This window comes from Opisthorchis viverrini (genome assembly GCF_000715545.1).
Source record: "Opisthorchis viverrini unplaced genomic scaffold opera_v5_32, whole genome shotgun sequence".
Lineage (NCBI taxonomy): Eukaryota > Metazoa > Platyhelminthes > Trematoda > Opisthorchiida > Opisthorchiidae > Opisthorchis > Opisthorchis viverrini.
Window position 1 is genome coordinate 2,122,978 of NW_008751687.1, and position 21,180 is coordinate 2,144,157.

The following is a 21,180-nucleotide window of genomic DNA, read 5'->3' on the forward strand; positions in this document are numbered from 1 at the left end:
AGTGCCTTTAAGATGACTACCGGTCTCTTCTCCGAATTTCTGCGCACTTATTGTCGCTGAAGAAACAGGCTCAAAGATGCTGTTACAAGTTAAGGAAAAAGACAGGAGGATATAATTTCATGTGCCTGTATCAGTGACAGGATTTAAGTGAAATACGAATAATTTTAGATTTTTCACGGTGAATCACTTCACGCGTGAAATCCTTCTTGAAGCGGCATCATTCTTGGGAACGGCCATTATCATCTTGCTGCATAGTGTGATCAATTCGAATGGGGTTACACTAAAAGGTAACCGGCTATAAGGTATAGTTGATACGAGTTATTGATCCAAAGCCCTGACGCCTAAAAATTGCCTCATTGACCTCAGATACGCGTACGAAAATACTAAGAGAGCGATATTGCCCAGGATTTTTTGGGTCGAAGAATGATGGTGAACAGGCCGGTTTATTTTCTTAATAAGCTGTAAATTTGAGGTGAGGTATTCCTATTGCTTTGCTATGGTTAGGAATTGAAGCCAACCTCAAGTTTGAAAATGTTCATACAGGAATGCTGCATCATTGCGCATAAGTTTAGTAAGTCAAACACGGCTAACGCTTGCCACTGCCCACTAACACCTTCCTGTGACCTCAAAACGCAAATTGATCCTTCTGGCTTAACCAGTTAGACACAAATCAGGGGCAATATGATTAAGCAACCTCTGACTGTTGCATGCTACACATCCATGAGGTCTCACTAAGGTGTTCGCGAATGTCAAACAATCTCACAACTTAAAATCTCATAAACAAGTTCGCATAACAAACGAATCAACCAAGAAGTTGTATTCTTGACCTTCATACACCTACACCTTGCTCCACTTCGCTTTCGCCGGCAAGCAAACTGAGGCCAAGGGCACGGAAGAAGCTGGAAAACAGGAGCATGATGGCTCTTCTGTTCATTCTTGGGGGCTAAGATGCAAAACTCGATCATTAGGGGATTTCTTATTTTTGGAAAGTTTAAAATGAGTTGACAAGCTCCTCAGTCTTCAGGCCACCAAAATCGTCCAATCAGTCTTTACTGTAGAATACCCCGACGTGTTCGGGAAAGCCCACTTGATTGAGGCGCAAAATCACAAGCCAGAAATTGTGGATTCTTGAGATTTATCAATAAAATGTGGTACTACATGTATAAAACGCGTAATAAAAGGACTACAAACATCAACTTATGGGAGTTTCCGTCTATGTTGTCGCCCAAATTGGTGCAAGTCCAAAGAAATCCTGGAGAAGAAGGTAAATCGATCTTAATCGGCGACACGCGCCTGCGTACAACACGTGGTAGCGCAAAATGGTCAAAAAGCGCACGCAAAAGATGTCGACCAAATTGTCCCGACATATCAAGAGTTAAAATTCCATGAGGGACTACAAATGAACATCGAGCCTAGAAGGTAGACGCGATAGACAGCAGGCTCGGACGAGGGAAGGGTTTGACCGGGGGAAAGGAAATTCACTTAGCACAGCACAATTTCTGCCAAGTTTTGTTGCAGAGAACGTACATTTAAGGCCACAGCCTTAAACATTTGGCGCTACTCACGATGAGTAATTTTAAAATCGGAAGAAACGCCTCTCCATTGTTTGTCCTACAATATCTTTTCAAGACATGTAGAGAGCGACAAAGAGAAAGAAAAAACAAAGGCTATCAGATGAAACTAGTTGTCACCTTTCTGAGGGACTGGATGGTGCAAACAAACATCCAACACTCAGGTAAGCAACCAAACTGTATGTAGAAATCAAATAAGGTGTGGTCTCACCCTCTTTTCCGGTAAGATAAGGACAATATTCCGGAACAATTATCTTGTTCGGTCCCAGTGAAACTAGCTGTCTAAAGTTATATATGGATGCGAAATTGTTTTCTTTCCAGACAGAGAAAGAAAGACAGAAAATTTTGCTAAAATGGAGGGCGAAGAGGAGTGCCTGTTTATCTTATGAACAATAACAATTGACCGGATCCAGCCACCAGAAAGTCGATCATAACATATCTCTTGGTAATCACGCCGTCCACCATTTAAAGCACAATCAAACATCCAACTTCATGACAAATGTTGTAGTAAATCTTGCTGAAAACGCTTGGAAACACTCGCGTTTTGTCCCAGAAGACGCGTTAACCGTGACGAATAGAATTTTCTTGTCACAGAGGTAAGAGTTGGAAACTTAGAGTAGACTTCAAAATAAGATTCATGGCTATCCGGCAGTTTGATATTAGTTGCTCACAGAATGGGGAGGAGTCAAGAGCACTGCACCATGAAAAGTCAATTGAGACAATCCACTTATCCAGGTTTGGCTAGTTTCCAGACAAGCGATTTGTCCTAATGCGATTGCGTTGGTAAGCCAGGTAATCCTTCCTAACATAAATCTTGTGAGGCAAAATCAAAGTGAAGTTGTTAGAGATATCAAACGGAAGGCCTTTGTAAACGGAGGACAGTTCCGCTTCCTCCTTGAGGACACATTTAAGTTGGAGAATAAAACTTATGAAAAAGTCATGCGCTTGTGGAAGCATAAAAAGGTCAGGACAGAGGCGCCAAACTGAATAGAGAACGTTTAGAAAGGTAAGATAGTCTGAGCTGCTGGATAGTTTGATGGCCGATTGGCATTGATTTCCGGATCGGTCTGGAATTATTTCGTAGTTGAATTTAAAGAGCGAGATGAAATCTAATCATTCGGAAGGAAGCTTGGGATCGGAACTCCCAAAAATATTCGTGGTTCATTGTGACTAACTTATGGGATGACAAAACTTTCGCAGGTTTGTAGCGAGATTACCGGAAACGGGTAATAATACCTTCACCGCAGTAATTGCGATCGTTCAAGGGAAACCGAAAAGTCATTCTGCTAAAACTTCAAAACCATTGATATAACGACAATGTCGATTTACGAGTCTACGATTTCAACTGAACGGTTGTTGGTTATGCTTATATGCGGTGACCAATCGATAAGTGTGAGAACGAATTTTTATTTTGCATGATGAGCTTTGAGTTGTGTTTCAGCAAGCAAATGAATCACGGGAATAAATTTGTTCGCAAGCTTGTTTTCCAAAATTTTTGGCTAATTGAGTTCCATTTCTTATCTCTGAAAGTGAACCAGTTGTGGGAGAGAATTTACTATCAGTTTGGCCTGTCTAACTTGTACTCATATTTCTGTTGGCCGGCGTACTGCAGATTGAAAAAGTTAAGTAGTTTGAAACAAATGGTGATATCTCATTAGGGACATAAGCCAACTGCACACCTAATTTCCCACAGTGAGCTATCCAGACAGTTTTTTTTTTCCTTTTTGAGTACACACTGAGTTCACTTGTTGTAATATCTTAAAGATCATCTCTTACTTGAGGCTTCGTAATGTGACCATACAAACCAACGCCGTCCAAAATCCTTTGTTTTAACACATCATTCACTGCTCTTTTAACTGAGCAAGATTCTTCTGAATCTCCTACGTTGGTTTCGTTGAGACCAGATTGTTTATTCCTTGTTAATTACCCCGCGATTGCCTTAATCGTCATCGCGAGTAAGATATACGTTTCATCGTTTATAATTTTTGCCGTCTGCCAGACGTACATAGCTCATGTATCCAACCTCTGGTTTGTGTTTTTCAAGTCTATTGATGGGTTTATTTGGAAACACACAGCATGAAAGTGAAAAACATTTCGATTATGACATTTTAGTTTCCTGTCCCAAATATCACCTCATTCGGCGCCGCCGAATCACTACAATCCCATCGTTTTCTAACTACTTATATCACTTCAAGTACCAATAGTATATCCAGGATTAAGCGTACGGCATGGTGAAAAGCACACGGTGCTCGTAAGCGAGGTAATCAAAAGGCTGTACGTTCCCGTTAAACTCCAGGGTATCCTACAACTTTTTCAACCGGTCCACCTGCGGGAGAAATCGCTTCTTTCAGAATTCGTCACAAGTGCTTCAACCTAATCTGAAGCTAAATACGCGGCGCTGCCTTGAATCATTATGGACAATCACTTATGCCCTTGATATGATAACCTTCGTTCTGTGGATGGGACGCAACTGTCAATCTCCTTCCAGATGCCGCAACGCAACATGCTAATGATGACTTTTCGTAACTACAGGGTTTTGGCTTCAGGTCAGGTGGCTGTTGATATGTTCACCTAGCTTGGTAACTTGCTTGCAGATATTCCGTTACCAGTCCTGGTGACCTAATTGCGCAGTTGGTTGAGTACTTCTTACTTATCTGCTTGCCGTGAGCTTTAGAGATAATCCAGTTCGGAGGCTGAACAAGTGTCCCATTCTTTCCCTTCCTGTAGGAATTTAAAAGACATGCTTTTGCATCTGACATGAGTTTACCATGGAAACCCGACAGACAGTGCCCAACAAGTAGAGCGCTGTACAAGTTACGTTACCGAACAGTGAAGCCACAAACCTGCAATTTCAGCAGTTCGGATTGGCGATACGAGGGTGACAGGCATGGATCTGCACACTGAAAAACCAGCAGGGCAATGAGGTTTGGAGGATATGCGTAAATGAATATCCCGAAGAATCATTGAACGGAGGTTGACCGAGACGGACGATCCATTTAGAAAAATAACTCTTCTGTGAATTAGACAAGATCAAACGGTGACTGATAAACATGCCGACGAATGCGAATACCTTTGCGCCCCTGAATATCTTTTATGGAATAATAACGCTGGATAAGTTTTATGGGGTTATCTGTCCTCAACGTCCATGTAAAATCAAGTGCTGTTCGGATAGTAAACAAAGTTTCTATAACTCTGTTACTCTCTGGATCCGTTTCGAACGGAATCTCCAGTGGGTTGTTGTACTGCAGTTTTGCGCAACTAAGATGCCTCTTGAAATGGTGTTCATTATGAATAACGAGTACTTTCCATAGACGGAGAAAATTACTAAGTTTGGGCAATTAGGAGGAACGACTGGACAAAGTGTTTTGTTTTCACGAAGAATTATAACGGCATACGTTCAATTGACGAGCTCAAATCAATAGTCTTTGGGGATCGCACACAAGTAGAGAAAATGTTGCTTGTGGCAAGAAGAAAATTCTGCGGGTCCCGAAAAACGGTAGGAAGGAGGCACCAAACACCATTCCAGTGTTATAGCGCACTGAGAGCGTAATTTTATATGTGCCGCCGCATGCAATTGTGTATCTGTTCACGCGAATACCGAAAAATGTAAACAATCTCTACGGTATTGCGAGAGAGGAAGGATGGGAAAATCTTGATATTGCGTTAATTTTGCATCTCTTGTTAATCCGCCGGTTTCGGAAAGAGCGAGATAAAAATTCTTTTTTTTTTTGCATGAATCACACCACTGTAAACTAATCCATGGGTAATCAAGAGAAATGTTCGAAATTTTATAAAAATCCATGAGGCGTAAATGAACTGGAACATTTAGTGGGCATTTTCCGAACCGCATAGTTCATTTGGGTCTGTCGAGAATTCCTCTCAAATATTTAAACTAATCCGTGGGTAATCAAGAGAAATGTTCGAAATTTTATAAAAATCCATGAGGCGTAAATGAACTGGAACATTTAGTGGGCATTTTCCGAACCGCATAGTTCATTTGGGTCTGTCGAGAATTCCTCTCAAATATTGTGATAAGATTGCCGACACAAAAAACTTTGGAGCGGTGTCTTCCAACAAAGAAATTTGGCGGGCAATCAGGCTGTGAGCTTAGTACGACTTTTACGGAATGTATAGTCATCTTCTGTGGCTATTCACACAATATGGCACCAAAATGACATTAGATCTAGACATTTTCGAAATTATCCTCAATGGTTACTTCTTTGGATGAACCAGGTAATCACAGCTTTTGGTTTACCTCCCGTAAGAGAGATAGATATATAGTAAATATGCCATGTTCTACTGAATAATAATCGAAATTTCGACCAAGCAGCGGAGTTGAATGATGGTGACAGCTGAAAGCCAATAATATAAAAAGGCAGGCATTGCATTCGCAGTAAAGCGACAGATTTTGCTGTTGTAGTCAATAGAGGACACGGGTTCTGTGAGTTCTGTCTGTCTGGCGAATTTCGCTCGCGCCATCATTGGTCAGATTTGATGGTGTCTTCTACGATACTTTTCTCTAAGTTCATGTGTGGACACCGTTTAAAGAATATCGTTGTATGACATCTGCTTGTGACAGTGTTGTCCTGTTGCCATATGTTTACCAGAGAATAATCAATAAAAATGGTATCATTTTATGGCCATAAGCTGCAAAACCTGCACGACGTTTAACTGCAGTCCGGTTGTCATATTATTTTCATCGTCTGTTTGTTCATAATGCAGTCCATTTAAGCGTGCCTTATGGCCTGAATAGTGGAGATGAAAATGCCTCATTGATCAATGGGCTGAGCACTTCACAGAACAGTTCACCTGGTCTCTTTCAACACAACCGCTGGAAGAACCAAGCGGGCCCGAATGGAACATTGACACCACCCACCATCAGAAACCAAAATCCAGCGTGAGATATCAATCTTGAAGCACGACGAGGCACCTGGCCCGGATGGTCTGCGTCCCGCGCTCTTCAAAGTAGGTGGCGAGGTCCTGGCGAACAGCCTAACGACCATGCTACAGGAAATTTAGAACCAAAACAGAATACCATCCGAATGGAGCTCCTCGACCGTCATCTGAGTTTTCAGAAATGGAGCAAGAACGTCATATGAAAACCATTGTGGCATCTGCCTGGTATCCGTCGCATCTAAGGCTCTCTCTGGCAGTATTTTGCGCAGATTGATGGATTATCGGAAGCGACAGATTCTTGAGAATCAAGCTGGGTTTCTCCCTGGTCGAGGACGCATCGACCGCATCTTTACCTTGAGACAAATTCTTGAACAGCGCCACTCCTTCAGACGTCCGACGTTGGTCGTTTTTCTGGATTTAAAGACTGCTCTGGATTCTATCGATCGTCAGGAACTTTGGCAGTGTCTGGCGACCAAAAATGTCCCGTCCGAATTTCTCTCACTTATGAGCTCCTGTGGACGCGTGCGAGTATACCGGAAGCTCTCGCCTGAGTTCACCACTTCCAGTGGTTTAAGACAAGGCTGTCGTCTTTTCCTCTTTCCTCTTTAACTTTTTTATTGACATGTTGCTTGAAATTTCTCTGCCTGCCTCTGAAACCTCGGGGGTCGAAATGTTCCCGGGACGTTCCCTGATTGAGTATGCAGACTACATTGTTCTTCTTGGTTCAGATCCTCCCCGAATGTAGAGGCATGCGCTGCACACCCGCAAAGTGTAAAGGGCTGCTACAAGACTGGGTGGAATCTAGCCCAAACCTCATGCTTGCAGATGAGCCAATCGACGTGGTTGATAAAACTCTTTACCTGGGCAGCTGTATGAGACAGGTGTATGAGTCCCGGTGGACTGGCTGGAGATGAGATTATTTCCCGAATCGGAAAGGCCAGGGCAACTTTTACCAAACTCCGACACCTATGGCGCTGACGTGATATCTGTCAAGGATAGAGTTTACACTGCAGCAGGGCGATCCATATTGCTTTATGGATCAGAAACGTGGCCCCTACGAGCAAACAGCGTATAGAAGATGTCAGTGTTTGACCATTGGTGTCTCCGAAGTACCAGTCAGTGGTGATGGGAACATCGGATTAGCAATGCTGAGGTACTCCAGATGGTCTTAAGAAGAAGTCCCTCTCCCGCGATAGATGAATTACTTACGTTTCATAGGTTACGCTGGTTGGGACATGTACTCCTCATGCTTGAAGGTCGTCTGCTTTGCAGAGCTCTTTTCGCCCAATCCTATGCTGAGTGAAATCGACGGGGAGGTGGACAGTTTATGACCTAGCATCGAAGTACGAAAATATTATGAAACATTACGAAAACTGTAGCCTCTCTGGATGGGGACTAGAGCTTAACTCAACAACGGTTAGTGACATTGACAGGAATGGCCCGATCGCGCAGCAAGTGATGCTCGTGCATCAAAGCTATCGCCTTCAATACGTAGCTACCCACTTCCCGAACTAACCAAGACTTGTCTGTATGTCCCACGTTATCGTCTTTTCTGATAGCAGCTGGAACCAATGTGCCTATGGCACACGGTTTACAGCTGATAAATTGAAATTAAATTGAACTGAATCAATGGTAACTCGATGACCAATCCAACCTAAAAAGTAAAACCTGTTCTATTTGGACAACATCACAAACGAGAGATTTAACTGGGTTCCAGGTGAGTATCTCGAAAAACCAAATTAGCTTGCAAATGAGTCTATATTCGCTAAGCAGTTAACCTTAGTTTCATAAAAACAAATTTCTGCTTATAAAAGATTTCCTGAATCTTTCGTGCTTATAATAAGTTCCGAGATAAAACTTGTCATGACCTCGAATAGGGACAGATAGGAATGGAAGCATTCCCTATGCTGACCAACAGCAATCATCGGAAGAATTAAGCAAGCTGGGTAAAGGAACCAAGAAACAGACAGCGCCCCCGACCTATCCATTTTTCAACGTAGTGCCAGAATATATATTTTTTTCAAAAGCAGTCTGGCTTAAACCAAGTACCAGTTTCAAATCAGGATCAAACTAACTCCGTTTATCAACCTTTCTGGAACTTAAGGCGTGCAGTAGCTACATATGTTAGAAGTTGTTCTAATTGTTTGGTTCCTGAAATCTCAAACATATCAGTACGATCATTCACAAGTTTCTTGAATATCAAGTGATCATTCAAAATATCAGTTTGTTTACACAGTCACGTATCTTTCATATCCATCAATGAAACCAACCTTGCAGCCTATCCAATAAAAAGCTACAATTCTTCCGCATTTTAAGCGTGTGTGCGTCTCAATAAGCCAACTATATAAAATAAAAATTTATCTTGTCCACAAGTGAATATCTCGAAATTCATCATGATGCACACTGTTTTGAAAACACTTTGGATTTCCGTTGTCTGCATGGTTGCCAGTTTTGAAGGTGAGATTGTTAGTTTGTTGCCTAAACTATAATAACTGCACAATCAATATGTACAAAAGTATTAAATGTTTTTCGTGTTCAGAATAACCTTCGATGCGGTGTAAAGAAAGCGAGACCTCTAAGACCAAAGGTGTTGACTGAGTTTGCTGAAACCTGAGTAAATTGTCTCACCCGCGCGTCCTCTTTAGATCGCTTGGACGCAGACAGTCTGACAGTGACAAATCTAGCTGGCACACAACCATATATCGGCAATTTTTGTATGATTTCGTTCGTTTTTCCCTTCAGGTGATTGATTTTCCGTCTCACTTCATAACAATTTTTGTATCATTTACGCTATTCTATTGGTTCGAAGCTGTATCAGCTTACGTGGATTCAGTCAAGTGATTCAGCAACGAAGTGGGCTTTTGGCTTATCATATGTGCAGAGATAGGCAAGTGCCCATGTGGTTGTTTCAGCCCTGAAATGAATGCACTTTTCAAACTGAAAGTACCAGGTAATAGGTGGAGAAGTACCGAGAGGAGCTCGGCTGGCAATGTTCTTCCACAGCATGAGCACGAATAACGGCAGCTGAGAGACCAGGATCAACAAGCCCCCACGTTCTCTGGTCTAATAGTATTATCCAGAAGATTCTAGAAGGATATCGCACTTCCCAAATACGGACCAATAACACCTTGTATCAACGAGGGGTGAATTAATTTTGAGTAGATGGTCAGTGGTTCAAACGTCATCCTTAGAAGTTTCATTGGTGAATAGCACACCTAGAAAGAAAAATCAAAAGCCTAGCCATGCGCAACAATTACATGCAACCGCGCACTGATGATGTTTCCAAGCTTGGTGACGAAATATCTGTAGGCGAATTGCCAAGTCCAGCGAACAAATCAATAATATCCTGATCTGCAAGTAAATAACTCACCTGGGCTACTAATATTTGAGTGTACTGCCAAGACTGAACCATGAACTGTGATGTCACCGAATTGTGTGGCAAAATCAAGTCATCTTGTCCCTTGAACATTGGGTCCGAACTCAAAATGCCGTGCCATACAGTTTTTCTCGTCTTTTCGAACGCGTCTCTCTTCTCGTTGCCAGAAAAACGGGTAGAATTACATCCACGTTCAATCGTGGGATTTTTCAGGTGCACCGCAACACCATACACGAGCTCGGCGAAACTCTGGTGCGTTTGAATAATGCATGATTCATCCCAATCATTTTTATCAATTAATCAGATATACGCTTCGCCGTTTGATAAATTTTGTTTTTGCTAGAACATCATCAAATTGGGTATTTCAGTTTTCAGGGTAATGATAGTAGAACGCAATACCTGCTCATCCGACGAGCCTTTGGCAAGGTTGTCTTTTAATTCACAGTGTGTGACGATAAAAGTGGTAAATGGTGACACTTGCTCACTCACTTAACTTATTAGTGGTCAGAACGTGAAAGCTATCGAGCAGGAGTGTCAAAAACGCAGCTAGGGTCAGCAGAAGTGGAGAAGGGCACGTGCAATCTCGCCTTGTTGCTACTCTTCAGACACTAACCATTAAGCAACTATCCTATCCCTTAATTTTTGAAGTACCCCGGTGACATTTCATAGCCTAAGAACCAAAGCAACTGGAAACTATCACAAAAGGACAAATTTCCTTAGATAATTGACCTTATATAGGGTTCGCCAGAAGTCGCTCCGCAATAACTAGTTTTCGAATTTACAGCTCGATACCCGGGTATCACGTACTACAACCAACCAGATGGATTCGGTAAGTATGGATTGCCTTGGGTCAGTGTCATTATGGTAAGTCAAATTAACCTATGAGATGGAATTAAAAGTTCAGCATTTTTTAGAAGAATTCTGTTGCTCTGTACTCTGTAGAAAAACGGTTAAGTTATTACACAGTTTTATTTGGATAAGAATCCCGTTTGTGATAATTGATCAGGTGGATGTTAATCTGTTCACCGACCTTAGCAATTGATTTGCAAACGTTTCGTCACTATCTGAGGTGACATCTTCAGTGCGCCGTTGAGTTTTTTTCCTATGCATCCATTTCGCTATCCAACGTCGCACTAAAGTTTCCACAGCAAACAGACTTTTGTGACTTCATTTAGTGGAACTGAAAACCCACACGGAGAGAATCACGTCACTGTCATGACATTAGACCGGATATCCTGTATGGCAATAGATTGTGTAGAGCCAATGAACTGAAGTCACCGTTAATGTGTCATAAAAAAATAAGTTTTGTAGACAAGCCAGAGACCATATTCATTGAGTGCTGTAGCATCGGTCGTCTGTGTCAGCAAGTGTGTGACGAAAAATGTTATGGGAACAAAGCACACACCCTCTACAATAAACTGACAAGAGGGATGCCTGAACCCCATCTGTTCAACTATTCTATCCAGAAACAAATTGTTGCAATCTAAACGGGAAAATGAAGCTCTTGAAAAACTTAATAGAGCAAAGGGTATCCGTGTTGAATTTTAGCCTCTGAATCTTCTCATAGTACATAAATAGTGACAAACCTGGGGCTGATTTCAAATGTCACCGCCCCGTATTTTAAACTCAATTTATCTTCCAATGTGATCATGAGTCATGAATTCCGTTTGGACAAACACCAAGCTTGCCCTTCGCTGGATATCAGAAGATCCTGTCAGTCGTACATAGACCTACTTTGGTGTAACTAGTCACACATAGTTATACATTTCATGAGAACTCCTCGGTACCGTCTTTTGACATTCATCCTTGGCTTACTAATCCCAAAATCTACACTAGCCTAATTCTGGTTAGTTGGAGGCAGCCTGACTGGTCAGCTCGGGCATAGCGAACCAGCAGTGCGATATCATTGAATGTCCATCAGTGTCATGAGTAGTGTTCCATCAATAAAGTGATGTACCTCGTGTCAACTGAAACACTGCTATAAGATCTCATTCATTTTTAACGGTGCCACGAAAAAACCTCGCTTGAACCACCCTACCTTACGTGGTTTCCTGCGTATCACTGGGGTTTTCCAGTTCAGCTAGGTGAGACGACAAGATTAAGGCATCCTCCATACAAGGACCAAAATATGTACCCAAAGAGTCACTTACGATGGTGTTCTGATTTATCAGGACTCATCTATCAAGTTAAATCCAAAAGACCACCTAGTAGGAATTCTCAAATGCACCTTTGGTGCGGTAAATAGTTTCTTCACAGAACCTGGCTACTCATGAGTAGTGAAGCTGCATTTCACAAATCATTCTGGGTCCCACAGGTTTGAAGCCCTTCAGTATCAGGTGAAAACGCAAAACGCCATTTACGAAATCCTCTAGCAAACATGGGAACAAATAGTTCCGCCCTCAGTTAAGATGACAATTAGTAAAAAACCCCAAAAGAATGACCACTAGGACAATCAAAGGATTGTGGCCATGGTTAAATTTTGGTAATATCGCATTTTTCGTGATTCGCGTCTGCCTGCTGGATGTTGACCAGGAGGCTGTGGAGTAGGTTGGATAAATTTTGCTCCGTGTGATTTTGTTTGGAACTTCTGTATATGTATTCTGGCGGAAATCTTCCTTCCACTTTTCATAATATCCTGTAGTAACAATGTTCTTCAATACTGGATCCAATTCACTTCTTGGTTCCGATAGTGTCCTCAGGGTTGAAGCAGTTCCCTGAACTGGGAACTGCGTAAAAGAAAGCAAAGTGTTACCACTTTACAATAGTTTGTGGAGAGAAAAATTTAGAGAGCCACACATCAGAAATGTTGACCAATAAATGGATAGGTGCGGAAGAAAAGACTGTTGCACAATCAGAGGACGTTTTAGAGACCCATATTCTTCTTTGATTCGACGATCACATATTAGTTTGCCCACCCCAACAATTTGCTCTGCTTCAAAAGGGAGAGGTAGCTGAGACTGTGTTGTCTATGAGGGAAGTTGTGAGAAATTGGCTCAGATTTGGAACACATTGTGCCCGTTTGACTGAATGTGTTACGTCTGAGTGTTTTGTAGCTAGATTAAGTCCGATTGCAGTGTACTATGTTTCTGTTGCATATTACATGCTATACATACATACTATACGTACAGCCGATAGGCACAAAACGTTTATGAGATTATACGGCGGTATTTGATGCCTGGATATTGGTTGGGCGGACCAGTAGCCGAGGCATTCCAGTGTAAGTGGAACAGAAGGAGTTGCGTTGTGGAGCGGTTGGAAATCCGCTGAGATGATACCAATTGATGCGCAGTTGTCGGCAGACAAAGAAGTACAATAGCCGTGATTCGAGCTTAAAGTAGTAACTAATACCAGACGAAAATACAACCAATCTCCCCAACCCTTGGCGCTAATAGGTTGGCTCATATCAACCTAAAAACTCCAACAAATTTCATAAACAGTGATCAGGAAAGTGGCCAGCCAAAGATAGGAGGAACAGAGCCCTGAACCAGAATTACTTCCAAAATGTTCAGCTGTACATCCATCCTTATATGCAGTTATCAACACTGACTATAATGAACCTTTAAACGAAGTTTAACACTGGTTTCGTTTACTGATTCAGACGAAACTCACTGACTGGTTTCCTGTTGGCCTTAAAAGCTGATAAACCCAGCAACTAGCTTACCAGGTCTGACGAAGTTTTTGTGCGAAAACGAAACGGTGGTCGGCAGCATCTGCAGCTATCTTTTCCCAAAATGAGGGATCTGTTGTTTATTCCAAACCCACTTTCACCTGCAGATGATATACTCTTCGGAAGGTATGAAGGGCAAGCGAAACGCGCTGAAAACGGTGAGTTGTGAAGTTCTATACTTGCATCATTATTCGGTAGAGTGATAGAATCCAGGGAACTGGCCGGGCCACTTCCGAGCAAAAAGTTAATTATAGTTGTCCACTGATGATTGTGTTGGACGGTATAGTCTTCCTGTCTTGAACAGAGTAACTGTGTTAAGCAGTCTATAGAAATTAGCTTGGTACCGGCCAACATTTGCAGCCAGTCACAAATTAGTAAACCATTAGTGTAAACTTGCGGGTTAACTTGCCGCATACTATGGTTTAACGCGAACATGCGACTCCGTTCTACATAACCTTGAATAATGGAGTTTACTATGAAAAACTATGTAAAGCAAATCGATTTTCCGGCACACCATCACATTAAATTCCCTAAATAAAGTCGAATAGTTTTCGGAGGTCACTGAAACGGATCACATTGGGTTGTTGAAATTCCAGATGATATTTTGAGATCCGATTCAGATTGAATAGCGGATTCACGCGAATCCGACTAAGGTCGGAGTTTCTTCCATTTTGTTTTGCTTCTTTATCTCCTGATGTGTCAAGAACCCTCAATTGGTTTTACAAATTCTTTAGACCCTCTTTCAAGAATAGAGCAGCTTGCGCTGGCGCTAATAGAAATAGGACTTAAGCATTTACGCAAGAACACCATACCCCCCGAAATAAGGTGATTACTTAAGCCTGCTGTTGCTGTGATCTCTGGAACCAATGCTGAACGATGAGGTTGCCCTTTATTTACTTTGTGAGTTTCTCCCCACGCTCTAGCAACGATATCCTACTAGCTCTGTGAAGAACAAATTTTTGAACCTAACCGCAACCCGAAGCACGTTAGATCAAACTAATTATCTTTGAAACTTTGCAGATATTGAGAATATATTTCAGCAAAGCCCCTGATATAATAAACCTTGGGAATAATAAACCTGGGAATAATAAACCTTGAGAATATATTTCAGCAAAGCACCTGATATAATAAACCTTGGGTTCTTTGCACATATGTCTCCGGATGAAGCATTGGAACATTCCGATGACTAGTTCTCTTAAAGATTTACTTTCCACCGGTATGTTGGAGGTCCGTTGACCCCGAGTTTAACCCAAATTAATGTTCGGTATGGAAGATAGGTTATATATTTGAGGAAGTGTGATTTACGATGGTCATTTGACTACAAATCTCCCTGAATACTTTAAGTCGATTTCTAGATAAAAAGGAGAACTACCTCGAAAACGTCCACCAAGAGACTTCCTTGTTGGGCAGAGAATGATAAACTGAAGTTTTCTTTTCGAACGACCAGTGTGACTTTTGATCAACTGTATTCCCAACCCATGAAAGGACCGGCTATATCTCGGGCGCTCACTGAGACAAATCAAGAATCTGTACACTGTAGGACGAACTGTAGATGGCACATGTTCTGAACTTGTTTTAAAAGGCATCCATTCTGTGGTTTCAAGCAAGGTTTAGCAGCCATCTAGTGTTTTTACAACAGTTGTTTACATTACTCCTTAGAAGTGTATTATGGAGAATCCGCGACTCCATTGCGGTCACTCTGACAGCTTTAGACCAGCTTAATGTCACAGTAGGAGGTTTAACTGACTGCGGGTGTGTTGAACGTACAACGTGCAGTTATAGCGACAAAAGGGGAGAATTTGGATTGTGGTCTGGAGTACCTAAGGAAAGCACAAACGAGCTCCAAGAAATAACACAGTCATTGCTGCAGCTTGATGGTCGTGTTCTTACGCCCAGGATGGCATTTTGTTTGCAAAGATTAAACATTATACTTCTATCAGCCCATAAATCGTTCGACAGAAATATGTGGGTGCTTGATAGAGGGAAAGAGCTTATTCTATTTATGGAATCGGAACTTTATGAAACCCGGAAGACCAACAAAATCCTCCGAAGGATTCTGTCTTAAAAAACAAATATCCTCTTATCCTCATTAAATGCAGCAGACCTCTTCCCACGGGATAAAGAATCCGAAAAAAATGTATAGCACTATATGCTTACAAAGCACACGAAAGAATGCAATGTTTCAAATTTCCAGAGGAGTTCAAGAAACTCCGGCAAATTCAGTGATTCGCTTAGCATGTGCTTCTGAATGAATGTTGAGGCCAACTCAATGTTAGGGTGAGTTGATCGAACCTAGTTAGTGGCTGTCTGACTCAATGGCCGACACTCCAACTAATTTTCATCGACTTGTCCTGTTCAGTTCCCATTCTAGGCCAAGGCAAACCAAATCCAAACGGGGAGCAAAGTGAGTCATCTGGTCTGTATTGGAAATTCAAATTAATTTTGCGCATCGGGGTTTAATAATCTCATTCTCCGTTGCTAAAAAAGCTTCGCGAGGGGGAATTTCATATGACTTGAGAGCAGGATGAATAAGAAAGACTGGGGCAAAAGATCGTGATTAGAGTCCATCGCCTGAATAAGCGCCTTAAAAAAGAGACCTTTAACGAAATGCCGAACGGTCTACTGTGGCCTTGTGATCGCAGATGCAGGGTTTCCTCAACTCACATAAACCTTTGTAAGCTCAAACACGAAGAGGTTGGTTCTTCATCAGGGTACTGAGCAACATATTCAAAACCTTCTTTACACTCGATTTAGTACCTGGCTTGCAACGTGAATGTTCTGTGATTGCTACCTGGTCGATTCCTTTATCTCAGTGACTACTCATTTAATATGATCGAAATGAAAATTTTTTGATGAATTCTCGCCTACCAGTAACAGTAATGTTCTATCACTTAATTTAATCCAATTAATCCAAACCGTTTACCTGATTTCGGGGTTAATGCTTTCTTGCAGTCAGACTAAGAGGACTTTGTATCCATCCTAACACTAACCGTTAGTTCATTATTGCAGGTTAAGCTCATCATTCCTTGCAGTTCACTGTGAATATAAAATCTTCATACCGAAACGCCCCCCGCCAATTTCTTGAAGTTGCCTGAAAAGATTGAGAATTCTGTTTTCTTTTAGTCCCACGGCAGTGGCCTATATTCAACAAAGAAGTACCTAGCCTGTGTATGTATTTAGCTTAGCTAATATTGTTGCACCCGCAGCATATACAAAAGTGTAGGTGGCGCGAGCGCTAGAAGCTGAGATTGCGATAAGTTGAAAAACATGAGAGATACTATCGTAGACTTGCTGCCATCTCAATACTAATTTTTTGGCATCGACTTACACCAAGCTGAAATATACAAGGTATCGGTTCAGCTTACTGTGGAATGTTGAAGGCGCTGATCTGACGTGCACGAGTGTCATTGGCGGTCGAACGGAAAAAAAGCCCTCAGCAGTTGCTGAGGCCGAACCAGAAAACATGATTCGACATCCAACAGCGAAAGGCTTCTCGTATGAAGTACATATTGAGACCGGACAAGATTCTTCTAACTAACGCTGACGAATGCGTTCCTTTTTTCTATAATATGTGGTTTGTTGTAACGGTTGACGGACTCACATTACTTAATCAGTGAATTTGACAAGAGCAGGAAAGCCTAGATCTTACGGTCGTAAGTCAGTGTTGCACTCACTCAGTTTTGATCCAGAGAAGTCAGGTGTATAAGTGATTGGTCACAAGCGTTTCCTAAGCTCTTCTGGATGCTTCATTCCGGAATTTTCATTATCCTACAGGAAGACTGTTTTGATTCATGTAAGCGTTTAAATTTGTAGAGGTTTCAATGATTTGCACAGACAAACGCAAATAATAGGTTAAATTTATAACGTTGTCGTGCAAAAACTGTTCTGTGACCAGTAGTGTGGATGAAACCTGGTTGATTTATCCTACCAAGTCGCCACAATGTTCTAATTGATCATCCGTTTGCTTTCTATCCCTTCTGAATAGGACACAGTAGATATGAGATATTTCCGTTTGCTTAAAATGTAACCTGATTGGTTGATCATTCGAGGCAATGAAATTCGAACTAATGCAGTAAGGCAGAGAAAATTTTTACCGTAAATTCGTTTGATTGATCATTCACTATCAACGGATATGTTGGAAGAACTCACCACTGGACCATATAATTTTTCTACGTAGAGTTCACCACTATGAGAGTTGAACTTGCTTAGTATCCTACGTTAAACGCGCATTGCTAATGTATACTTATACACTCATCCACATATCAATGGGCGTTGACGAGGGTGTTGAGTGTTTAGACTGGAAGAGAGAGACAGTTCACTGTGAACTTGAAAGAAGCTGGTTCGAGACAATTGTCCACGCCATCATGCGCCCGACAACGACAGGCATATCCATAACACCCATCCCTATTTTCGTTTCGCCTGTTCTCAAAAGCTTTAAGATCGACGTCAAATTTGAGCATCTGTGATCGCAAAACTAGGAAGTGTAGTGGAGCAGCACGGTCCAGGTGAAGTGTGACCGATCAAAGCCTTCAACATCACTACAAGGTTAGATTGGACAACACGCCGTTGTACCTTAAGAGGTAATAAACCAGCAATCGCTTCACTACGGCTTCTTGATGGAACACAAGGCGAATGGTAGATGTGTATTAGCCGGAGGAAGCTATCTACATTTTTGCAATGCATGCATAATTCGTCACTTATTATAGTTGCGGAAACTACTGCTTCAACAAGTTCACTTGTCCTCAATTGAACCCGTCAAAATATTTTCGCCCACATGCCAAAGGAAACTAGTTACAAGAAGGAGTCACAATACACGGGTCAAAGGCTCTCATCAGTGCACAACAGATCGCGCTACCTATGGCTTGACTAATTTCTAAGACATCGTATTCTAGTAACGCATTCCCACCGACGTCGTATCCGACTATCTTGTGTGCGTTTCGCAAATTTTCAGCTTATTTCTACACTTTCACTCTGATTCACAGATATATACTGACATTCATTTCGTACCTGTGATCAGTGGCGTCTTGTATGCCTCGAAAGTGCCAACCATTACCTTACTGATTGATGTTGTACACCTATAGAAGCGTCCGAAATATAACAGTTGAGCTACAAATGAACTAACCAGTCTACTGACTTTCAGAAACCTGGGATTAAAAGTCGCCTACACCGGAAACAACAGCGATAACGACCTTAAAAACGCGTAAGGATTCTCATCAAGAAAAACAGAATGGATCAGACGCGTTTTGAATAACGAAATCGTCTAGAAGGACACCAATTCTAAGCAAACGCTGTGTCAACCACCCAAAAAACAAATGGTTTCCAGGCTTGCTGCCAATACCGGCGTACAGGTAGAGAAAAACTCAACCAGCATGCAATATACGCTAATCCAACCAAATTATACCAACACCTCCCCACAGGCAAACATTCGCCGGTAGAAACGGCCAAATTCAAGCCATACTTCAGGTCCACGAAGAAGCATCTATCCATGCATTAATTCCTCCTACACACCTTGAAGGATTGCTCCAAGATTAAAAGGTGAAATTCGACAACCAGATCGGGACAAGCCTGTCACATCTCAGTCGAATTACAGCCCTAAAGAGGTTCCATCCATCGGTGATTTTGGGCAAAATTCAATGCGTTTCACAACACCCGCCGACTAGTTAACGTGCATTCAGCATGCGAGACAGTACAGGAAGCCGGAATAATGTTACTGCATCATTTGGGTACGTCCGAATCAGTAGATGGGCAGCCGGCATACATGTGTATCCATGTGAAACGAGGCCCGCTCTCTGAAACTGACCGTTGGTGGCAAACAAAGCAATTGCAAACAAACCGTTTATTCGCCGAGATCACGGAACAAATTAAGCGATAATGTCCTCCATACTCTTACTTTCTTTCTCCGCGATTACGGCGAGGGCGATTGGGAATAAACGCACAAATAGTTTGTTAGTTGTCGTGCATAAATCTTCACAATGAGGAATTTAAATCAGTGTGTGCGATAGGGACACTGGTGGTAGTGATGATATCATCGATACGTCCTACCGAATGATACAAACTGGTACATCCCAGTTATGATGAGTAATGCAATTGATTGTCGGTTAATCTGGGGTAAACATGTTACCCAACTGACTCCCGTGGGAGATCATCAATCGATAGTCGAGGTATGAATGAATGTGTTTTGACCACGATACCTCGTGCTGAATAACCTTTGATTGGATTAGCCATGGGGAAACAAATCGGCAATGTCTGTCTAGGACAGATACCAAACAAGTTTCATTCACAGGTAGGTGATTGTTTGCACTGAGAATGTTTGTGTTGAAGAGTGCCAGGTTGGTTGCAAAATCAACTGGCATCACCAGAAAGTGAAGGGTGATCGCTGTCTTAGTGCTGACAACACGCTGCACCACGCAAACCAAGCAACTCACCGTCGTAAGGCTCATAGCAAGCTGTTTAAAATGGAATGAGGATGTGGGGTTCGCTGAGGGAATGTTGTTTGGACCATGGGCTGAATGGGCGATTCTGGTTGGGAGTTGATCCTCTAAGTGAGGTCAGTTTGTGTAAAACAAACGGGAAAATCGTGACGAAATCTCAGTTTGAAAACCCTTCGCTCACAAAACGTGAGCTCCTAGTTATCGAGCAGTAAATAATGCCAAGACCACCAGTAAGCCAATAGCAAAACCAGTCCGCTGAATTCAGTAAACCGATGCTAAATTAGGACTCGACTTACGGCATTGGTAGCCGCGGTTTGTGGATGGATCTGCAACGTAAGTTGGGTGTGGTCATTTTTCGATTAGAATGCTAAACACCGTGATTGATTCCACTGTGAAATGATTCCGTTTGGGCGTGTTTTAACTTGAAATAAAATGGTCGAAGGTCTGTCTGTACTGTGGTATTTTGCTTCTTAGTTACCTTTGCTTCACAACGCATCAACACATCATTTCCAGTTAATATATTGCATGTATCCATGTTAAATCCAGCTTGAATCATCAGCTCAAGCATGCGAATCCATAAACAGTTTGTTTCCAAAGGAAACTTTTGTGTGTATTTTCCGTTCCAGAGCCTGTTCTAATTATGTACGTCAAAACCGACTGAAACATTACAATACAAAACCGCAAAGACCCGATCATGGGAGAAGGAAGACAAAGCACACTTTATAACCCGAAGCATGGCAAGCAGGCGAAATACAAGTGACTCACTGTTAGAAGGTTTGTGGTGATCTAGCAATGGTTTAGAATTCCAGAACTGTGGGCACTGTATCCTCAAGATTGTGGGTGCCTAGTCTCTGTGTAGTCTGACTGCTGCTAAGTTTACCATTCAACTAGTCAGTCCATACAGTGCGACACAACAACAACAAACTGACACAGTTGCAGACGTGTCGATTATATCTATTAGAGAAAATTATTCAGTGTGTGTGGGGATGTTAGAGAGAGTGATATTACATTTTCCCCGTAGAACGTGTATCGGCAACACAGCCCCAGGTTAGGCGTTCCAAGGTGCTTTTCCGGTTGGCTGGGAAACATGGAGGCTATCATGAGCATGTCTTGCTCATGGTCACTATATAAAATATTAGACCGAGTCACCGAAAGACGGTCGAAGTCAAGCTCGTGATGATTCCACATTTCTTAACCTGGCCACACACATTCGACGTGCAGGGTTCCGAGAAAGCAAGC

General features: G+C 42.1%; 1 protein-coding gene across 1 annotated transcript in view; it reads left to right on the top strand.

Annotated features, from left to right (window-relative positions):
* T265_02542 (hypothetical protein) overlaps positions 1-4,475 on the top strand; it is a gene marked incomplete at both ends in the record, with an annotated part of 120,307 nt that extends 115,832 nt beyond the window's left edge. The window contains one exon of the mRNA XM_009166805.1: positions 4,299-4,475. Coding sequence (XP_009165069.1) covers positions 4,299-4,475 — 177 coding nt within the window. The remainder of the gene's footprint in view (positions 1-4,298) is intronic.
* Between the last annotated feature and the right edge of the window lie 16,705 nt (positions 4,476-21,180).